This window comes from Danio aesculapii, chromosome 17 (genome assembly GCF_903798145.1).
Source record: "Danio aesculapii chromosome 17, fDanAes4.1, whole genome shotgun sequence".
NCBI lineage: Eukaryota > Metazoa > Chordata > Actinopteri > Cypriniformes > Danionidae > Danio > Danio aesculapii.
The window spans coordinates 48,568,396-48,587,631 of NC_079451.1; the positions used below are offsets into that span (position 1 = coordinate 48,568,396).

At 37.7% G+C, this 19,236-nt stretch overlaps 1 protein-coding gene across 1 annotated transcript in view; it reads right to left on the bottom strand.

The window, feature by feature from the left end:
• The window catches only part of LOC130244123 (kelch-like protein 29), a 747,683-nt gene that overhangs the window by 158,379 nt on the left and 570,068 nt on the right, over positions 1 to 19,236 (bottom strand). Inside the window, 1 exon segment of the mRNA XM_056476409.1 lies at positions 18,441 to 18,920. Within this exon segment, the coding sequence (XP_056332384.1) occupies positions 18,441 to 18,920 (480 nt within the window).

The following is a 19,236-nucleotide window of genomic DNA, read 5'->3' on the forward strand; positions in this document are numbered from 1 at the left end:
CATAGAGTTTTATCTATAAATTAAATATAATTATGGAAACTGTGTTCATCTTAACTGATAGCTACGTCGTGTTTGCTGGCCTCTCGCATCGCACAGCCATGTCAGTCAGTCAGTATGTAACCTTAAACAATTAACACACAGGACTACTACGATTACAGAAAAGTTCACACTGTTATAATTCACTTATATTTTAATATGTATGTTGCGATTATAACCCACTATAAAAAAAACTGCGACAACTGAAGGCTTTAAATGAGAAGCTGTAATGTAGCCATGGCAGGAAAGAATTTTGCTGTGGCATATATATATATATATATATATATATATATATATATATATATATATATATATATATATATATATATATATATATATATACACATATATATATACACATATATATATACACACACACATATATACATATATATATATGCACACACATATATATATATTTATATATACACACACATATATACACAACACATATATACACATATATATATATATATTTATTTTATTTTTTTTATTTATTTGTTTTTTTTTATTATTATTCCAGTAAATCTATAACAATTAAGACATTTCAGCAGAAAAACATAATATAATATATTACATCATTTATTGCACAGTTCATTCATTCATTTTCCTCCAACGTCCTTCGACTTTCTTTCTTGCTGCTTTAAATCTTTAAGTTGAATCAAATTAGCTTTTCTACTCATCTCAACTTACATGAACCATTCATTCGTTTATTTTCCTTCGGCTTAGTTCCTTATTAATCCGGGGTCGCCACAGTGGAATGAACCGCCAACTTATCCAGCACATGTTTTACACAGCGGATGCCTTTCCAGCTGCAACCCAGTACTAGAAAACACCCATACACTCTCACATTCACACACATACACTGCAGCCAATTTAATTTATTCAATTCCCCCATAGCGCATGTGTTTAGACTGTGGGGGAAACCAGAGCACCTGGAGGAAACCCACTCCAACACAGGGAGAACATGCAAACTCCACACAGAAATGCCAACTGACCCCGCCTGGACTCAAACCAGTGACATTCGTGCTGTGAGGTGACAGTTCTATCCAGTAAGCCACCGTGATGCCCTCAAAATTGCACAGTGATTTTGTCTTTTACTGTACATATTTTAGCAGAGTTCCTCTTCGTGAAGGTCTTTCCATGACTTGTTATAAATAGACAAGCACATTTTATTATCAAGGCAATGCATTGCAAAACATCCAATATGCATAAGCATACAAACAGGATTAACATTATGTAAATGATGTAAATAACAGATGTCAAGATTATGAAGCAATTTTCATCTCACATCTATAAAGAGACCCCTTTCGACCTCAGCATTTCACTTCGGATTTCAGCAAATAAACTCATACAATTCAAGTAACATATATTTCGTGTTATACACCCACCGGCCACTTTATTAGGTACAACTGTCCCACTGCTTGTAACCCAAAATACTAATCAGCCAATCACATGGCAGCAGCTCAATGCATTTAGGCATGCAGAAATGGTCAAGACGATCTGCTGCAGTCCAAACCGAGCATCAGAATGGGGAAGAAAAGGTGATTTAAGTGACTTTGAACGTGACATAGTTGTTGATGCCAGACGGGCTGGTCTGAGTATTTCAGAAACTGCTGATCTACTGGGATATTCATGCACAACCATCTCTAGGGTTTACAGAGAATGGTCAGAAAAAGGGAAAATATTCAGTGAGCGGTAGTTCTGTGGGTGCAAATGCCTTGTTGATGTCAGAGGAGAATGGCCAGACTGGTTCCAGCTGATAGAAAGGCAACAGTAACTCAAATGACCACTCGTTACAAACGAGGTCTGCAGAAGAGCATCTCTGAACACACAACACGTCCAACCTTGAGGCGGATGGGCTACAGCAGCAGAAGACCACACCAGGTACCACTCCTGTCAGCTAAGAACAGGGAATTGAGGCTACAACTCCCAGAGGATCAAAAAAAACTTTTGTCCATTTATTGGCACACTTTGGGCCCATTAGTACCAATTGAGCATCGTGTCAACGACCACAACCTACTGAAGTATTGTTGCTGACCATCTCCATCCCTTTATGACCACAGTGTGCTCATCTTCTGATGGCTACTTCCAGCAGGATAACACACCCTGTCATAAAGCGTGAATCATCTCAGAGTGGTTTCTTGAACATGACAATGAGTTCACTGTACTCAAATGGCCTCCACAGTCACCAGCTCTCAATCCAATACAGCACCTTTGGGATGTGCTGGAACGGGAGATTTGCATAATGGATGTGGAGCCGACAAATCTCCAGCAACTGTGTGATGCTATCATGTCAATATGAAGCAAAATCTCTGAGGAATACTTCCAGTACCTTGTTGAATCTACGCCATGAAGGATTAAGGCAGTTCTGAAGGCAAAAGGGGGTCCAACCCGATACTAATAAGGTGTACCTAATAATCGTTTTGGTTTATTTGTTCATGTATTTATTCATATTTTTTTTTATTAATTATACACAGCCTTGTTTTCCAAGAGATTTTTAAAATCACATTTGTGACCCTGAACCACATCATTTTTAAGAACTGAGATTTATACCTCAAATGAAAGCTGAATAAATAAGCTTTTCATATAGATTGTTAGGATAGGACAATAGTTGGCTGAGATGAAACAATCTAAGTGGTTAAAAAAATAGCATTTAAAGTTGTCTAAATTAGGTGTTTAGTAATGTAAATTACTAATCAAAAATTAGTAATTTAGTAATAGTTTTGATATACAGTTGAAGTCAGAATTATTAGCCTCCCTTTGAATTTTTTTGTTTTTTTAAATATTTCCCAAATAATGTTGCACAGAACAAGGAAATTTTCACAGTATGTCTGATAATATTTTTTCTTCAGGAGAAAGTCTTATTTGTTGTATTTCAGCTAGAAATAAAATCAGTTTTTAATTTTTAAAAGCCATTTTAAGGTCAATATTATTAGCCCCTTTAAGCTATATTTATTCAGATAGTTTCAAGAACAAACCATCGTTATACAATAACTTGCCTAATTACCCTAACCTGCCTAGTTAACCTAATTAACCTAGTTAACCCTTTAAATGTCACTTTAAGCTGTATAGAAGTGTCTTGAAAAATATCTAGTCTAATATTATTTACTGTCATCATGACAAAGATAAAATAAATTTGAAATGAGTTATTAAAACTATTATGTTTAGAAATGTGTTGAAGAAATCTTCTCTACGTTAAACAGAAATTGGGGAAACAATAAACAGGGGGGCTAATAATTCAGGGGGGCTAATAATTGTACAAAATATCTACACAGAAGATGATCCTTACTCAAAACTCTAATGATTTTTGGCATAAAAGAAAAAAACAATGTAATTTTGACATAACACAAGCATCATAAAACTGTTTTGTGGTTCAGGGTCACATTTTTAAAACCAGATTCAGCTAAAATGAACCAGCATAAATGATTAGGCGACATACATTTAGGTTTCCTACAAAGTCCATCAGAATGTTGAATACTAAACTGAGCTACTTCTTCCGTTTCTAAATATTAAATGAACTCTAAGTATATTCATAAATAATTCCTCTGGCTTCATTCATGGAAATTCTCTGTTCTTTTGTAGGAATCTACAAGCTTTGATTTGATCATAAGATGCATTACATACTAAAAGTAAGAAACATTACAGATTGGCTCTTTAAAAAAAGCAGAACTTCAGATGTGAGCTGAACACCCAGCATACACTACTAAAAAAAAAAAAAATCAATACATCTAATTTGAGTCTCAGCAGTATAATCAGAGTTTCTGATGGACGTCTCTCTTGTTCTCGGAGGAGAGAAGGGGCAGATCGAGCCGCCTGAAGCAGCTTCTACTGTTTAGAGAGATAAAGCTGTGATAATTCATCCTAAAGCCGACCTGTCAGAGATACGCTTCCACACAGACGCGATAAACAGAGGCGGAGGTTAGAAATGAAGACTGGACCTGACACTAACAGAGACACTGAGGACTCCAGATTCATGAGGCAGATGTACGATTTGATTTTTAAGACAAAGCATATCCAAGGTTTAGACACACGACACTTCAGACTTTCTCTTGACAGCTCGATCTATTTTAAATGTTAAACTTTTTTGTAGCAATGTTAAAGGGATGGTTCACCTAAAAATGAAAATGTACACTGCCTAACAAAAATCTTGTCGTTGATCCTTGTTGTAAGAGCAACAAATAATAACTCGACTTCTAGTTGATCATTTGTAAAAGTGGCAGGAGGTAGATTTTTACGAAGAAACATCTGTTGAACTGCATCCCAATCATCAGAAGACCTATTGGAACCAAGATTCTTACAGAAATCAGTCAAGTTTAGTGAAGGAAAAATCATGGTTTGGGGTTACATTCAGTAACATCAACAGCCTGAGGTATCAAGACATTTGTGCTGCCCATTACATTACAAACCACAGGAGAGGGTGAATTCTTCAGCAGGATAGCGCTCCTTCTCATACTTCAGCCTCCACATCAAAGCTCCTGAAAGCAAAGAAGGTCAAGGTGCTCCAGGATTGGCCAGCCCAGTCACCAGACATAATCATTATTAAGCATGTCTGGGGTAAGATAAAGGAGGAGACATTGAAGATTCCTGCAAGAACGCTTTCTTTGCCATTCCAGATGACTTTATTAATCAGTGATTTGAGTGATTGTAGAGATGTATGGATGGAGTCCTCCAAGCTCATGGGAGTCAGACACAATATTCTGTCCTAATTAAATTTAATTGACTTCTGTGGTAGGAAAAACGCTGCATGCCAATTGCTGTGTACGTGTATTTAGTACGTGAAGAACAGTATGCAAGCCAAATATTATGTCCAATGGTTACAGGTTCCCAACATTCTTTAAAAAAGCATCTTTTTATTCTGTAGAGGGTCCCAAGCAGAGAAAGGGAAGTTTTGTTGTCATTTTATTTGGGGTTTATTTTAGCAGGTCAGTTAGGATTATTTGCCAGCTAGTTAGTTGCCTTTTTGTTTGTTATTTTGGCCTGGATTCCCTTCAGAAGAGATGCTTCCGAGATCTTTATTGTTAAAAATAAACCTTGTTATTCCTTGATAAACTGGTTGTGATTATTGTGAGCTGGCACAGGAGAAGGGGAAAACCCTAAATTTATTATTTAAAAGATTAATTTATACTTTTGTTTTTGTTCCCGCCATCCCCCTAGACTGGTCAGGACGTAGCAGTTCACCAAAGAAAGAAACTCAGATAGGTTTGTGACAAGTGAGAGTAAATGATGACTGAAGAACTTTCCGTTTTGGGTGAACTATCCCTTTAAAATGGAATTGGTTCATTTGAGCAGATCCTGCTCTTTAACACTGCTGTGCATTTTAGAAAAGTCCAACTGAAGCAAAATAATTAGTATGACTTTTATTCAACACCCTATTTTGTAGCTCAATGCAATGCCAAAGGTCAACGCACAAACTAATAAAAGGTAAACTTGAATGCAGTGCATGTTGCTGTGTATAAAAGCTGTACCAAAGTCGGCGCAAAAGCCTAGTGGTTAGTGCGCCAACATATGGTTGTCAGGGCGTCAGAGCATCCCGAGTTCGAATCCCTACCCTACCCCTCTCTCTCTCTCTCTCCAACTTCGCTTCCTGTCTCAATACTGTACTATCTGATAAAAGCAAAAAGGCCTTGAAAAAAAAAGCTGTACCAAAAATGCACTCCAAAAAGATAATAAGCACATCTAATAACACATTTATTCCTCAAAGGTCCTAACATTGCTCATTGGAAATACGTGATTCAGTTGACATTTTTGTGAAACTGCAAAAAACACAAACTGAAACTTCTGTTTGACTGCAGTTTCTTGGTAAAATGAACACTAGGGGGCAGTATGACACCAACAACTTTTGCTCCTTTTCACACTAATGATATTTACAGGGACATATTAATGATAAATAAAGAATTATGTTGTGCAGTTCTTTGCACAACACCAAATAAATACCACAAAACAATTTAACGGTGTCTATGATTTGTAATGGAATATGTTTGCATCGCCTATCTGTCTTCATATGGTCAGCTTTTCTGGTGTGGTCAGTTTGCTCTGTAGCTTACATTGTACTGTGTTGTGCTTGTGCTACAGAGCGCTCAGGTTCGAGTCCATCGAAGCACGCTTCCACAAAAGAGATAAAAATCACTGTAAGATCAAGAATTATGTGGTCGCATTGCATTTTTTCTTATGTTTGCTTTTGAAAACACTATTGTTTGGGTTTAGGGAAGGGTGTAGGTCAGTGGTTCGCTAGCTGATCTGTACAACATCTCCACACTCTTGTGTACAAGAAGGATGTGCATCTGAAACATACAACAATATATATCCCAAGTATCATATCTCAGATTTGCAAAAATATGGACAGCACCCTCTAGTGCAGGGGTTCTCAACCTTTTTCACTTCGGGGTCACCTTTTTTTAAAGGGGTCAAATTTTTTATAAGGCCTACGTCTGACATTTTTTTTATTTTTAAGACAAAGCATATCAAAGATGCTTCAGACATTCTCTTGACAGCTCAACTGATTGTCTAGAGAAAATGCTTTTTCTAAACTTTTATTTATTAGCAAAACATTAATTTTGTTTAAACTATAATTCTTTTATGTTACTACAGTATTTTATAAAAAAGAAACATTACACACACACACACAAACACACACACACACACACACACACACACACACAGTTGAAGTCAGAATTATTAGCCCCCTTTGAATTTTTTTTTCTTTTTTTTAAATATTTCCCAAATGATGTTTAACAGAGCAAGGAAAATTGGTTTTATTTGGGTTTTTTTTGGCTAGAATAAAAGCAGTTTTTAATTTTTTAAAAACCATTTTAAGGTCAAAATTATTAGCCCCTTTAAGCTATTTTTTTCATTAGTCTACAGAACAAACCATCATTATACAATAACTTGCCTAATTACCATAACCTGCCTAGTTAACCTAATTAACCTAGTTAAGCCTTTAAATGTCACTTTAAGCTGTATAGAAGTGTCTTGAAAAATATCTAGTCAAATATTATTTACTGTCATCATGACAAAGATAAAATAAATCAGTTATTAGAAATGAGTTATTAAAACTATTATGTGTAGAAATGTGTTGAAAAATATCTCCGTTTAAACAGAAATTGGGTAAAAAATAAACAGCGGGGCTATTAATTCTGACTTCAAATATATATATATATATATATATATATATTCAGCGATCCTGACTTCTTCAGGTATTTTTTACAACTGCAGATTATTTGACCCTTTTCTTTAATAAATGAACCTGTACAGGACAACAGATGACAAAAAAAGCTGCTCCCTTGAATTGGACTGGCTACTATTCATCTGTTGATCGTATCCATTAAAAATAAACAACAACAAAAAAAGTCAAATACAGTAAAAACAATCTAAGTCTGTTGAAACACATCGATCTGTAGGCGGTTGGGTTTTTAGGATATTATTAGAGTTGGCTGACAGTAGTGAACAGCTGTTCACTGAAACACCACCAGATCCTCTTGTATGGGCGCGCGTCCGTTATAAAACACTGGAACTCGCGTTATAAAACACTAATTTGGACAACTATGTTAATATTTTAAAGAGTTTACTCAAATAGAGCATGCATAGTTTGTGAATTAACGGAGATGTGCGACGCTGATACGAATCGCAGACGTGAGGCACGCGCTAACTGGTTATAACTCTAATTATCGTTACCTTTACATTTACTTTACCTTGACGGTTTGCTTTATACAGCTGAGCATGTAGTCATAGTTGACGCGCATCTGTTGGAAGTGTAGCCACGGTGTGTATTTTACAGTGAGGCTCTTTTTGCACCAAGTCCGAAATAATCAATAACAGAAAATGCGAAACGCCATTACACCAATCATTTTTATTTAAAACATACTTAATAATAAAATCAAATAATTACAGTACAATAATTAAAGTTATTAATCTCGCGGCCCACCTGCAGGATCGATGAGGCACACTAGTAGTTGAGAACCCCCTGCAGTAGTGGATTTGTCATCTGAAACGTGCAACAAAACGTACTTGGAGCAACTTATGTTACATTTTGCAAAAAGGCAAGCGTTTCCAAAGAGCTGCGACTATATAGATTTGTTCAGTTCAAGTACTTTTCCATTTAGAAAATATATGCAGTAATCTATTCCTATTCCAACTTGGCGTCTCTTTGGACTGCTAATATGTCTAGACTGTCCTTTTCTGAATAGCCATTAGATTGCATTTATTTCCTCCTGCATTGTATCAGATTACTTATTTGATCAAATGCATTCTGCAAAGTCCCAATATTTTCCTGAAAAACAGCCAAAGCTAAGGATAAATCTATTCCGTTCACTGAACTGCTCAAAAGGGTCAGCATCAGAGCATCACATGTCTCATATGTTCCACTTTGACTAGTTTATCCGAAGGCATCGAGTGCCCTTGAAAACATACGCCTTACGTCTTAATGGTTAAATATGAATTACATTTCATACAAGAATCAACCATTTGTTTCTACTTCAAAATATCACGTCACTTGCTTAACGATAATTTTGGAGAGGTAAATAAAAATATTTATCAGAGTACTTACATAATAAATTTATTTTATTACACATATACACACAATTCAAACACAGGCCAATTGGAAATACATGCTCAGCGCAGATTTATGTGAAACTGCAAATAAGTATGTTTGACTGCAGTTTTTAGGTGGAACTAACCAGTCGCAGCGCACTTTTCTCTCATGTTTGCTTTTGAAAACACTATTGGTTGGGTTTAGGGAAGCGTTTAGGCCAGTAGTTCACTAGTTTATCTGTAGAACAAGCCCTGCCTTCTAATGGTTGTGTATCTGAAACAAACAACAAAACATACAGCGCCCTCTAGTGGATTTGTCATCTTAAATGTGCAACAAAACGTACCCAAAGTAATATATTTTATGTTTCACAAAATTGTAGGCTGAGGCACATATTTCCAATGGCCCTGGGCTGTTTATTACACTTACATTTCTTTTATAATTTACTGTAAAATTCACAAGGAACATCTAAGTAAAAATTGTCTTCATTATTTTTCATGCTGGTCTTTTATTTGTTTATTTGAACTATTTTTTATTAGAACGTACCACAAAATCAGAGATACATCAGAAATAGTCAATAGGGATACAGATGGAGACTCTATAGCGACCAGCGTCTTCCAGTAGAATGTTTACAATTTCCGTTTACAGCGTTTACAACTGGTAATTTGTTTTGAGTGGATTACGGAGTGTTTTTGTGACACACAACTTTGAAAAGTGTGTGTTAAAGCCGTTATAATCTGTCAGATGTGGTTCAAGCGCGAGAGATAAACGTTCTCCTAGTTCACATGTCTGCTGTCAGAAATACAGTGTGTGTGTTCCCGACCTGTAAAAGTGCGTTACTGATACTCTGCTGGCTGATTTGCATGCTGATTCTAATCGTGAGCCGTTTATGTTTCATTTAGTTAGTTTGTATTGTGTAGTATTTACCATGGTGTGTGTTTTTCTGTTATTTAAATAACGTCACTTTATTTTCACTGTGTGCCACTTATTCAATCGATGTGTTAGTACAGGCTACATGTGTGTGTGTGTGTCAAACATTATGGTGAATTGCAATAGTTTGGGTTGGTTATATATTTGAAAGAAGGAGAACATGTTGACTTTAGCGATGACGAAGCTTCAATTAAATGGCACAAGATGCCGCCTGTAAACGAGGGGAAAATGCCGGTAAAGTCTAGATCGGATATGCGGCTGGCCAGAAGTGCGGAAGCAGCATTTTTTATGACACTGTATAACAATAATTAAAAAAAAACACACGCTGCTCACGCTGAAACAGGCTTTAATTTCTCCAGTTAAACACAAAAAGAAGATATTCTGAAACATGTTGGAAAAAAAAAACAGCCTTTGATTTTCATAGTATTTTTTTGTTTGTTTCTACTATGGATGTCATTCATTCGTTCATTCATTTTCCTTTGGCTTAGTCCCCTGTTTATCAGGGATCACCACAGTGGAATGATCCGCCAACTATTCCGGCTAGAGCTGCACTATTAATCGAAAAAAGACCGCGATCTTGATTCGACCCCCTAGACGATCTAAAACCAGCATTTCTACGATTCTGCCAATCTTATTTTCAAGTTCAAGAGGGAAGCATAAAGGCGGCTGCATAAAGACTGATTTATACTTCGGTGTACGCATAGCCTCCGCCTTGCCCATCACCGACACGCACCTCTCAAAAAATGTAACTACACATCGCAACGATGCGTAGCGCAAGCTCTGTGATTGGTCAGCTTGGTAGCGCTGACGAGTGTGGGCAGACCGAGAGCTGCGCGAGCCCGATGGAGCGATTGTTTACAAGTGTGGAGTGCAGTGTAGGGGGCGCCAGATGAAAAGTTTTATTTTGTGTTTAAAGTTGTTGCACGTCCGCTGGCTTCCTGCCTAAAAATGAGCGAATTTGAGCCACTTGTACATTAAGGAAGCGTTCAGAAAAAAACTAAACACCAGCGAAGGAACTCAACACAGAGAAACATAGACACCTACTGCCAGCTGGCGTTTCGGAAGTGTATTGCAGAGCCACAAAAACAGCGCGCAGAAGTATAAATGCACGGCTACGTGAAAGGCTTGCGCCGTAGGTCACGCCGATCGCTTGACGCAGAAGTATAAACCAGGCTGAAGTCTTCACATTGTTTTACATACGTTGCTTAGCGAAATGGACACCTCCAAATGGTGTTGATAGAGTCACATACTGTATTTATAAGGTATAATTCACCCAAAAATGTCATTTCTGTCTTCATGTGATGATGTATTCGCATGAGCTGCTGACCGTGAGCTGTTACCACAGAGAGGGCGGGCACATGCCCTACTCAATGATAGACATGCGCGTCTACACTGAAATAAATTATTCAAAGACGATTCCTTGGATTTACTCATTTTTTTTACGTTAAGTGGTTGTAAACAATTTATTTGGGCTGAATTTAAACAAACAAATTAAGTTGGACATTGCTCAATTTAATTTGTTTGTTTAAATTCAACACAAATAAATTGTTTGCAACAGTTTCGCATGCAACACTTTTTTCAGTGCACTTTAGTGAACAGAACCTGCTTAGGCTGTGAATAACAGGTTATAAAGTTGTAAATAACTTTCAGTTTGTGGCACAGAGTGATTGTTTGGGAGCAGCGCGGGAAGTATTAACCGCACTTAGCAGTAAAAATGAAAGCGAAAGCGCCAACATCGTTTAAATAATCGCATTTTAGAGTTATGATTATGACAAGCATTTAATGTTTTTCTTTCATAGCGAACACAGAGTGTTGTGCATGAGAATAAATGTTTAACAGCGTCAGTATAACTACTCTAGGCTGAATAATGTTCAATATAATGGAAGAGGGAATCTGATGATGATAAATATCTGATTTTACCAGTGAAAACAAATGGTCTAATAATGTTGTCAATGACAGATTGCAAGCAGATGTCTCAAATATAATAATTCAACATCAGACCAACAGTAGACCTACACATAATATTATTGTTGTTTTACCATATGTTTCAGAAATAACAATAATATTAGCCTACTCATATTAACCTTTATTGTACACCTACAGAATCGTGAGAAAATCGCGATCTTGATTTTAGGCAACAAAAAAAAATTGCTATTCTCATTTTAGCCAGAATCGTGCAGCTCTAATTCTGGCATTAGTTTTACGCAGCTGATGCCCTTTCAGTCGCAACCCTTTACTGGATCAACTATGGATGTTAATATCCGTTCCCCAATATAATTCAGAATGTCTTTATTTGTGTTCAACAAAAAAAGAAATTCAAGTTTTAAACCACCTTCCATCCAAACAAATGCTGAGGAAAATTTCATTTAGGGGTGAACCATCCCTTAAATCACTATTTAGGCTCATTTCTAGGGGTGGGCGATATGACCTAAAATTAATATCACGATATTTTTCATCTTTTGAACGGTGATGGTATAATATCATGGTATTACTTTAAATAGCAAAATAATATACATTTCAAGGAAGAACGAACAAAAAAAAAGTCTCACTTCTATCACTCTTTAAGTTTTGGTTTCGGTTTGTGTCATTTTAAATGCTCCGTCTCGTTATGAGCTGATCTTCATTTCTCTGTGTTGGTGGAATAAAGCGGCACCAATTTATGAGCAGACAGAGCAGGATTCACGCGATGACCACCGGCGCAATACCGCTCTTTGTTATGAGCCGTAGTTTCAGTGTAAACTTAGTAAAGACAAGTTTCTTTGGTGATGATGTCTACAGTATTAGACTTTATATTTAGCGGACATTTGCGCTGAACACGCGGTGAATGCAACGCATCGAGATTCGGGCACCTTCTCCGAAAACACTCGATTGATCTCAGCTGGCGGATCAACATTTACCTCATGTCATGATCGCTGTCATCTGCGCCATTATTATTATTATTATTATTATTATTATTATTATTATTATTATAACTTTAGGTGAGGTTTGCAAACCTGTGCACTTTTCACTCTTCAGTCGTTTGCATTTCCTGCGGTAACAAAAGCTCCCTGTTATCTGACAGCGGGAAGCGTTGAGTGATTGACAGCTAATATGAACCAATACAGCGGCAGGGTAGAGCGATTCAGCAAGTTTATACAGAAAATCAAATGCTCCCAAATATATTATGAGGGCGCATAAATTAAATTTCAGGTGCACATGCGACCAAAATGGTTGCAATTTCGAGCCCTGTAGTATAAGGACATGTATTCAGACCACAACTGAACGTTTGAAGAAAATTGAATGCCTTATTATTTAGAATTAGCTATTATTGATGTAAATACAGCTGTTCAAGGCACATAATTGATTTATTACGGTATTGACGGTATTAGAAAATCCATGTTGTGGCGCAATGTCACACCGGTGATGACTATGACACCGGTGTACCGCCCACCCCTACTCATTTCTACACATGAAAGACAGTTTTGCTGATGCTTCATCGCAAAATGATGACCTCAACCTTTAAATATCCCACAAAGCAGTCCGAGTCTATGTCCAAACCTGATTTTTCAGCCTTGCTAAAATATTTCAAGCAACTCCAATGTCAGCTCTGATGCTTATTTTTCACAAAACCAATAAACCTAAAAGCGCTGTGATCTGTGATGTCATTGCAGTTGACATGCCCGCTTCTAATGAATCTGTAAATTTTAGCAGGAACCCGTAACATTCAATGAACTTGACTTCAGCATCCGATTTCCCATCATCCATAGCAGCAATTACAAGCAGATAAATGAGCAGCAAACTCAACTCATGTTCTCTCCGGTTCAGAAGATGAATACCTCACGCAATTCAACGTGACATTCAATAGAGACAGAAAAAAAGAGGAAGAAAGAGAAGACATTTCTGCCTATGGCTGGCTCGAAAATCAGGCCGAATCGAGAGCTTCAGGGCACAATATCGAATCAGAAACATACACCGGTTTCTTTTGAATAACTTAATAGCTTCTTTTTTATATGTAATACTATAAAGCACAAGAGACCAACAACAGAATTGGAAAAGTTGAGACCAACTCGAGTTACATCAAACGCCAAAAGTTTATTTCCCCTAATAAATCATTCCTGGGAAATTAGCTACGGTACATTAAACTTGCCCATCTCCACCGTGTTGATATATGAACCGAAATTCATTTATGCTATATTTACATACGGTTTCCATTTATATGGAAATTATTCCTGCCATTTTAGACCCACCAACAATTTTGCACAAGCATCCGCTGCCCCGTAAATCTATTTGATCTTCACAATAGTTCCTGGGTGTTGCCGAATAACAGAGAAGATAATCCGTGAAATTCAGAAAATCATTACAAACTTCCTGTGGTCGGGCAGGAAAAACTAAAGGAAAGGCAATCCAACCCAAACTCACACAGGCCTGTGGGTGGAGATGAATGGGTGGTTTTATTGAAAGTGAAAGGCGGGGAAGTAATAAATATATTCAAGATCATCAAGTTGTGCAGGTTGAAGATTGTGTGCGATTCTTCTGGAGACTAGAAAAGCATTTACCTTCCCACTATAGTATATAGCAAAACTCTACTTGTGCAGCTCTAAATATTTAGATGATATACAAGTCCAACTGTTGCTGCATACACAATCACTAGTCACACTTAACAATATTGTTTTTACAATAAAGTTTATGTATTTGATAATGTGAACTAAGACTGATCAATTGGTGGACAGCATTTATAAATCAGTTTAACATTGACCATTGCATTATTAAAGAGCCCCTATTTTGCATTATAAAAGGTCATATTTTGCATTTGGGGATCTCCAACAACAGGTTGATATGCATGCAAGGTCAAAAACCACTTTCATTGTCTTATAATATGCATTTATTTTTACCTTTTTACCTGTGCATTTCAGACACATCCCCCAGCACCTTCCCGTTTTGTTATTTATCCCAGTAAATAATTCCAAATGAACTCAGCTGAGCACAGCGTCTTCATGATTTGATTCAACCGGGATCTGCTAGAGTGTTTGTCTTCCTCTTTTTCTTTGCTACTGTGTTTGTGGGCATGGCCGGGGGTTTCAATTTTTCTGGGTTTTTGCGCACGTGGCACTTGGGCGGGGCTTAAGTTTCATATCAACGTCATGTCGAAACATCTAAAGACTCGTTATCAAGACGATTCATTTGAACCACTATGAGTCGACTCTTTTGTAGATGAATCAATAGTTTTAAACGTGGTGCACTTTCAGATTTAAGCCTTAGCTAGAAATTTCACTTCACTTAGTACTTTTACACACTACATGGAAGGTCATTTTCAAAAACCCATAATAGGGGCTCTTTAAAATACAGAATCTGAAAAGAGCAGAATCTACCCTGTGCACCATAGTTGTTTACAAGGCCTTCTAAAGCAGGGGTTTTCAAACTGTGGTGGGGCGTAAGAATTTGAGGCATGCACTAGAGTAAATTATGATGACGATTTTTATGCGTTCACTAGCGTGAACTGATTAAAGTTAGCTTCACAGCTAACTATCAGGCACCTGTAAAGTTCATGCGTTCCAGTAAAATATATACAAATCAAATGGAGTGGGTGGTTTTTAAAATGAATGACGGTGAATGAAAGTAAAACCGGTGAGCCGTCTGCCAAAAAATTGCCCTTCTGCATCAAATCAGCAGGATGCCCATCTGGATCTTTCACTAACTTTGAGGACACTACTGACTACGTTTACATGGACATCAGTATTAGTTATTTGCCTTAATCTGAATAAGACAATAATATAATTACGTAGACAATAATATAATTAATAATATAAGTGCTTTTTGAATGTTGCGTCACAAGGCTATTCACGCTTCCTGCAGAGTCTCATAGAAATTTGGGTGTTTCATCTTTAATTTTTCAATTTTAACTGCAGTTCGGCAGTTTCACTTTCACTTATGAACATTTCATTCATGCCCCCGTGACAAACTGTGGTATTTGGCGCAAATATAAAGGCCCAATCCCAATTCTATTTTTGTACCCCTACACCTTTCCCTTGGCCCTTAAAACCGAGTGTGAAGGGGAGGGGCTTAAAAAGGGCTTCAAAATTTACCTCTAAGAAATGGGACAGCATTACAATACCTGCACACGTCATCAGATGTCATCGTGAGCTCTTGCTTCATATGAGATCAGACGATGGTGACTGCTGTAGTTATTCCAGTTGTGCTATTTTTTAGTATTTATCTTCAGGAAATCGCTGAAGGCATATTTTATGTTTATCATAACGATCTAATGTGGCAATAAGATCGTAACTGTACTGCGCATTTAACACTGTGGTCATATTCATCTGTGTAAACGCACCAAAACAATATTAACATTATAGCAGACACTGTGAAAAGCTCATTCTCAGCCACTAGACATTACTGACAGGGGATTCGAGTGTCATCGAGTGTCAGAATGTTGTGGGACTGCCATACAGGAGTTATTATAAGGGATTATAGATCGCAAAATTTAGCGGTTTTTATTTTAGCGCGGGTTTTTTTAAAGCATGAAGGTAAAACATGGTTATGAATATATTAAAACATGTGCTTTTTGGATGTAAAAATTCTTAATAGTGACAAAAAATACTAATTTGTGGATCTCCTTACTTCCGTGTGGAGCTATTCTGCTGTTGTAGCTGGTGTATTCTGGGAAATTTTCTTACCCCTTGGTTTTGAGTGTGGTCCTGAAAAATCTACGTTCAAAGGGCTATCTACCCCTTCCCCTTAGCCCTACGCCTTCAAGCTAAAGAGAATTGGGACAGGGCTAAGGGGTAGAATTGGGATTGGGCCGAAGTAAGGACTGGTGGAAAAGTGTTGTTTTAATGGAATTTGATTCCGCATGCCGAATGGAAAGAAAAAAAAAACTTTCGCATTTCGTGATGTGTGTGCGTGTGTGTATTTACTTACAGTTCCTTTACTTACAGCCGTGTGTGTGTATCTTGTCACAAAATGCGGCGAAAAATCCCACATGACAGTAATAGTTTAATTGCGGTGTTTACTTCAATAATGCCACTAATATCTGCATACTCCACGTCTTAATTCCATTTCTGTTTAGTTCAGTTTTGACTTTAGTCGGATTAAGGTAATCCAAAATGGCTGTTTACATGGTGACTCTTAATCAGAGTATTGTTTTAATCATATTAAAATTGTATTAAACTATTGTTGCCCATGTAAACATACTCAATGTTTGACTCAACCACACCATCCGGGCTCTGCAAACTTGGCCTCGCGGAGCAGCATTTTCTGTATGTATGTACATCAAAAGCAAGTAGGCCATGGCTCACAATGGAAGATGATTTACGGTTAGTCGTGTCAGGAATCTAACCACAGATTAGCATGTTGTCCTCAGAAACAGGATCAGCCATCACACTGAATCAGGTAAGCTGTATATTTATGTTTCAATGTAAATAATTCTACACACTTTAAATGCAGCAGGTAATATGTGAATGATGTTTGCACATGCATAATAATTTTTTGTAGAGGGCGGGGTGACTGGGAGGGTGCGAGTGAAATTGGACAAGCTTGAAAGGGGCGTGTGTCCTAAAAGTTTGAAAACCCCTAGTATAAAGCATGAGCGGCTTTATATTCGGCGTGCGTGTCTATATTTGAAATAACGATCTTCTTGAGCTGATGATAATAAAGTGCGCTTGATTATTAAAGTGCTTCTGACATGCTTTCAGAAACGGACAAACATGAGAGTGACGCTCAAAAAAACAAAGGAGAAGCTAGAAAAAGTAAATGATTCTTTCAGCAACCTAAAAGATGAACAAACTGCCATGTTGAACTATTATCATCACCTTTTAGACTATTATGAACTCAGAATGACGGAAGTACTTTCTAACAGAGGCTACATGTGCCACATGGCCAGCGGCCAGCGGAGAAATTAAAATGGTCGTGCCCAACTGAGCCTGGTTTCTCTCAGGGTTTTTTTTCTTCACTTCCGCCTTTAGTGAAGTTTTTTTTCCTCTCCGCTGTCGCCACTGGCTTGCATGGTTCGGGATCTGTAGAGCTGCGCATCGTTGGATTTGCTCTTCAGTATTTGGACTCTCAGTAGTGATTATTAAACCACACTGAACTGAGCTAAACTGAACTGAACTTAAACACTACAAACTGAACTACACTGTTCCTATTTACTGTGACCTTTTATGTGAAGCTGCTTTGACACAATCTACATTGTATAAGCGCTATACATATAAAGGTGAACTGAATTGAATTGAACATGTGCTGCTGAAGATTAAAGACACAGATAAGAGGTTTGCTCTGACTGTGGGCTATGTTTCATGTTGTTTTTGAACCCAAATAAGGACTAAATGTATGCTGTGTGTAGTTTTTCTGTAAGTGGTAACATATCAGAGACTGTAAGGGTCTGTATGTGTACATATATGCTGCATTTATTTATTTATTTCACATAATTGCAGATGTTACAGTAGGCTATTTATAAATAATAAATATTGTTCATTGATCTGCAGTTATAATCAACTCTTGTTCATAGAAGCGTTAGTAATAAACATTTATACTCAAGTATTTGTGTAAAGCATCTGTTTTGTGAGAAGTGCTTCTCATATGATATGTGAATGACCCGTACAGCTTTACTGTAGACATTTCCTCAAGCAAAAATGACGTTGACTGAAACTTTCTGTCGTACACCACGACCACCAAAAGAGTACCATTGGTTGCCTTTTGGCAGTGGAAACGCAAGCCTGATAAAGGTGACCCGTACCTTATCGTACTGTACCACTCAATGGAAATGGGCTTTAAAATAGCCCAAAATCGGAGTACCTGTGAAAATAAACTGATCTGCATTACAGTATTGCTAGTTGAGATTTTCATGTTGTAAGCTGCAAGTATAAAGATCTTATAAACATCAAGGTTTTCTTTAAATATGCTTTGAAATGATGCACAAGTGATGTGCAATGAAAAAATAAATGAATTGATATCAGACCAACATGCAATTTACCTTTGGGATGGCAGGGGTCTGTAAACTCATATTTCCCCAACCCGACCGTTCTCAGCATCTGCAGGCCGTTACTGCATGTTTCCTGCAGGCCGTTTGTTAAAGGTCCGTTTGTTGGCAGCGTGGAGCAGGTCAGGGCGGCGGATTGCACCATAGGATGAGTCAGGTGACCATTACCCACCACCGTGTGGACGGGATGCGCCACCTGGCAGATGCTGGGCATCGGTGGAAGCCCACCGACCGCAAGCGTTTGGCTCTGGACGTTGAGCACCATGCTGGACATGGGCTGTGAAGGCTGCTGCGGGAGCTGGAAGTGAGCGGGTAACTGAGGGTGAGGAGTCTGCAGCGCCGGGGTCACACCAATAATGGGAGTTTGGACGGTGGCGCACTGGCTGTACACTGGAGGCTGCGGCAGGGTGAACGTGTGTGCCAACAAGCCAGCCTGACTGACTGTAGCGGACACTTGTGGAGGCCATAGAGGAGCTGCAGAGAAACAAACAACATGCATTTGTTGATATCATCAAAAGTGCAGTCCGTTTGTCTATATACAGTAGGGAAATAAGTATTGAACTCTTTCTTATAAAACATATTTCTAAAGGTGCTGTTGACTTTTAATTTCCCCCAGATGTTGGTAACAACTAAAGAAATATATATATGCAAAGACAAATGTAATTAGTTAACAAAAATAGTTATGTGTATTAAAATGAAATGACACAGAGAAAAAGTATTGAACACATGAAGAAAGGAAGGTGTAGAAAAGCAGTGAAAGCCCAGACAGCAGCTGAAATCTCTCAGTAGT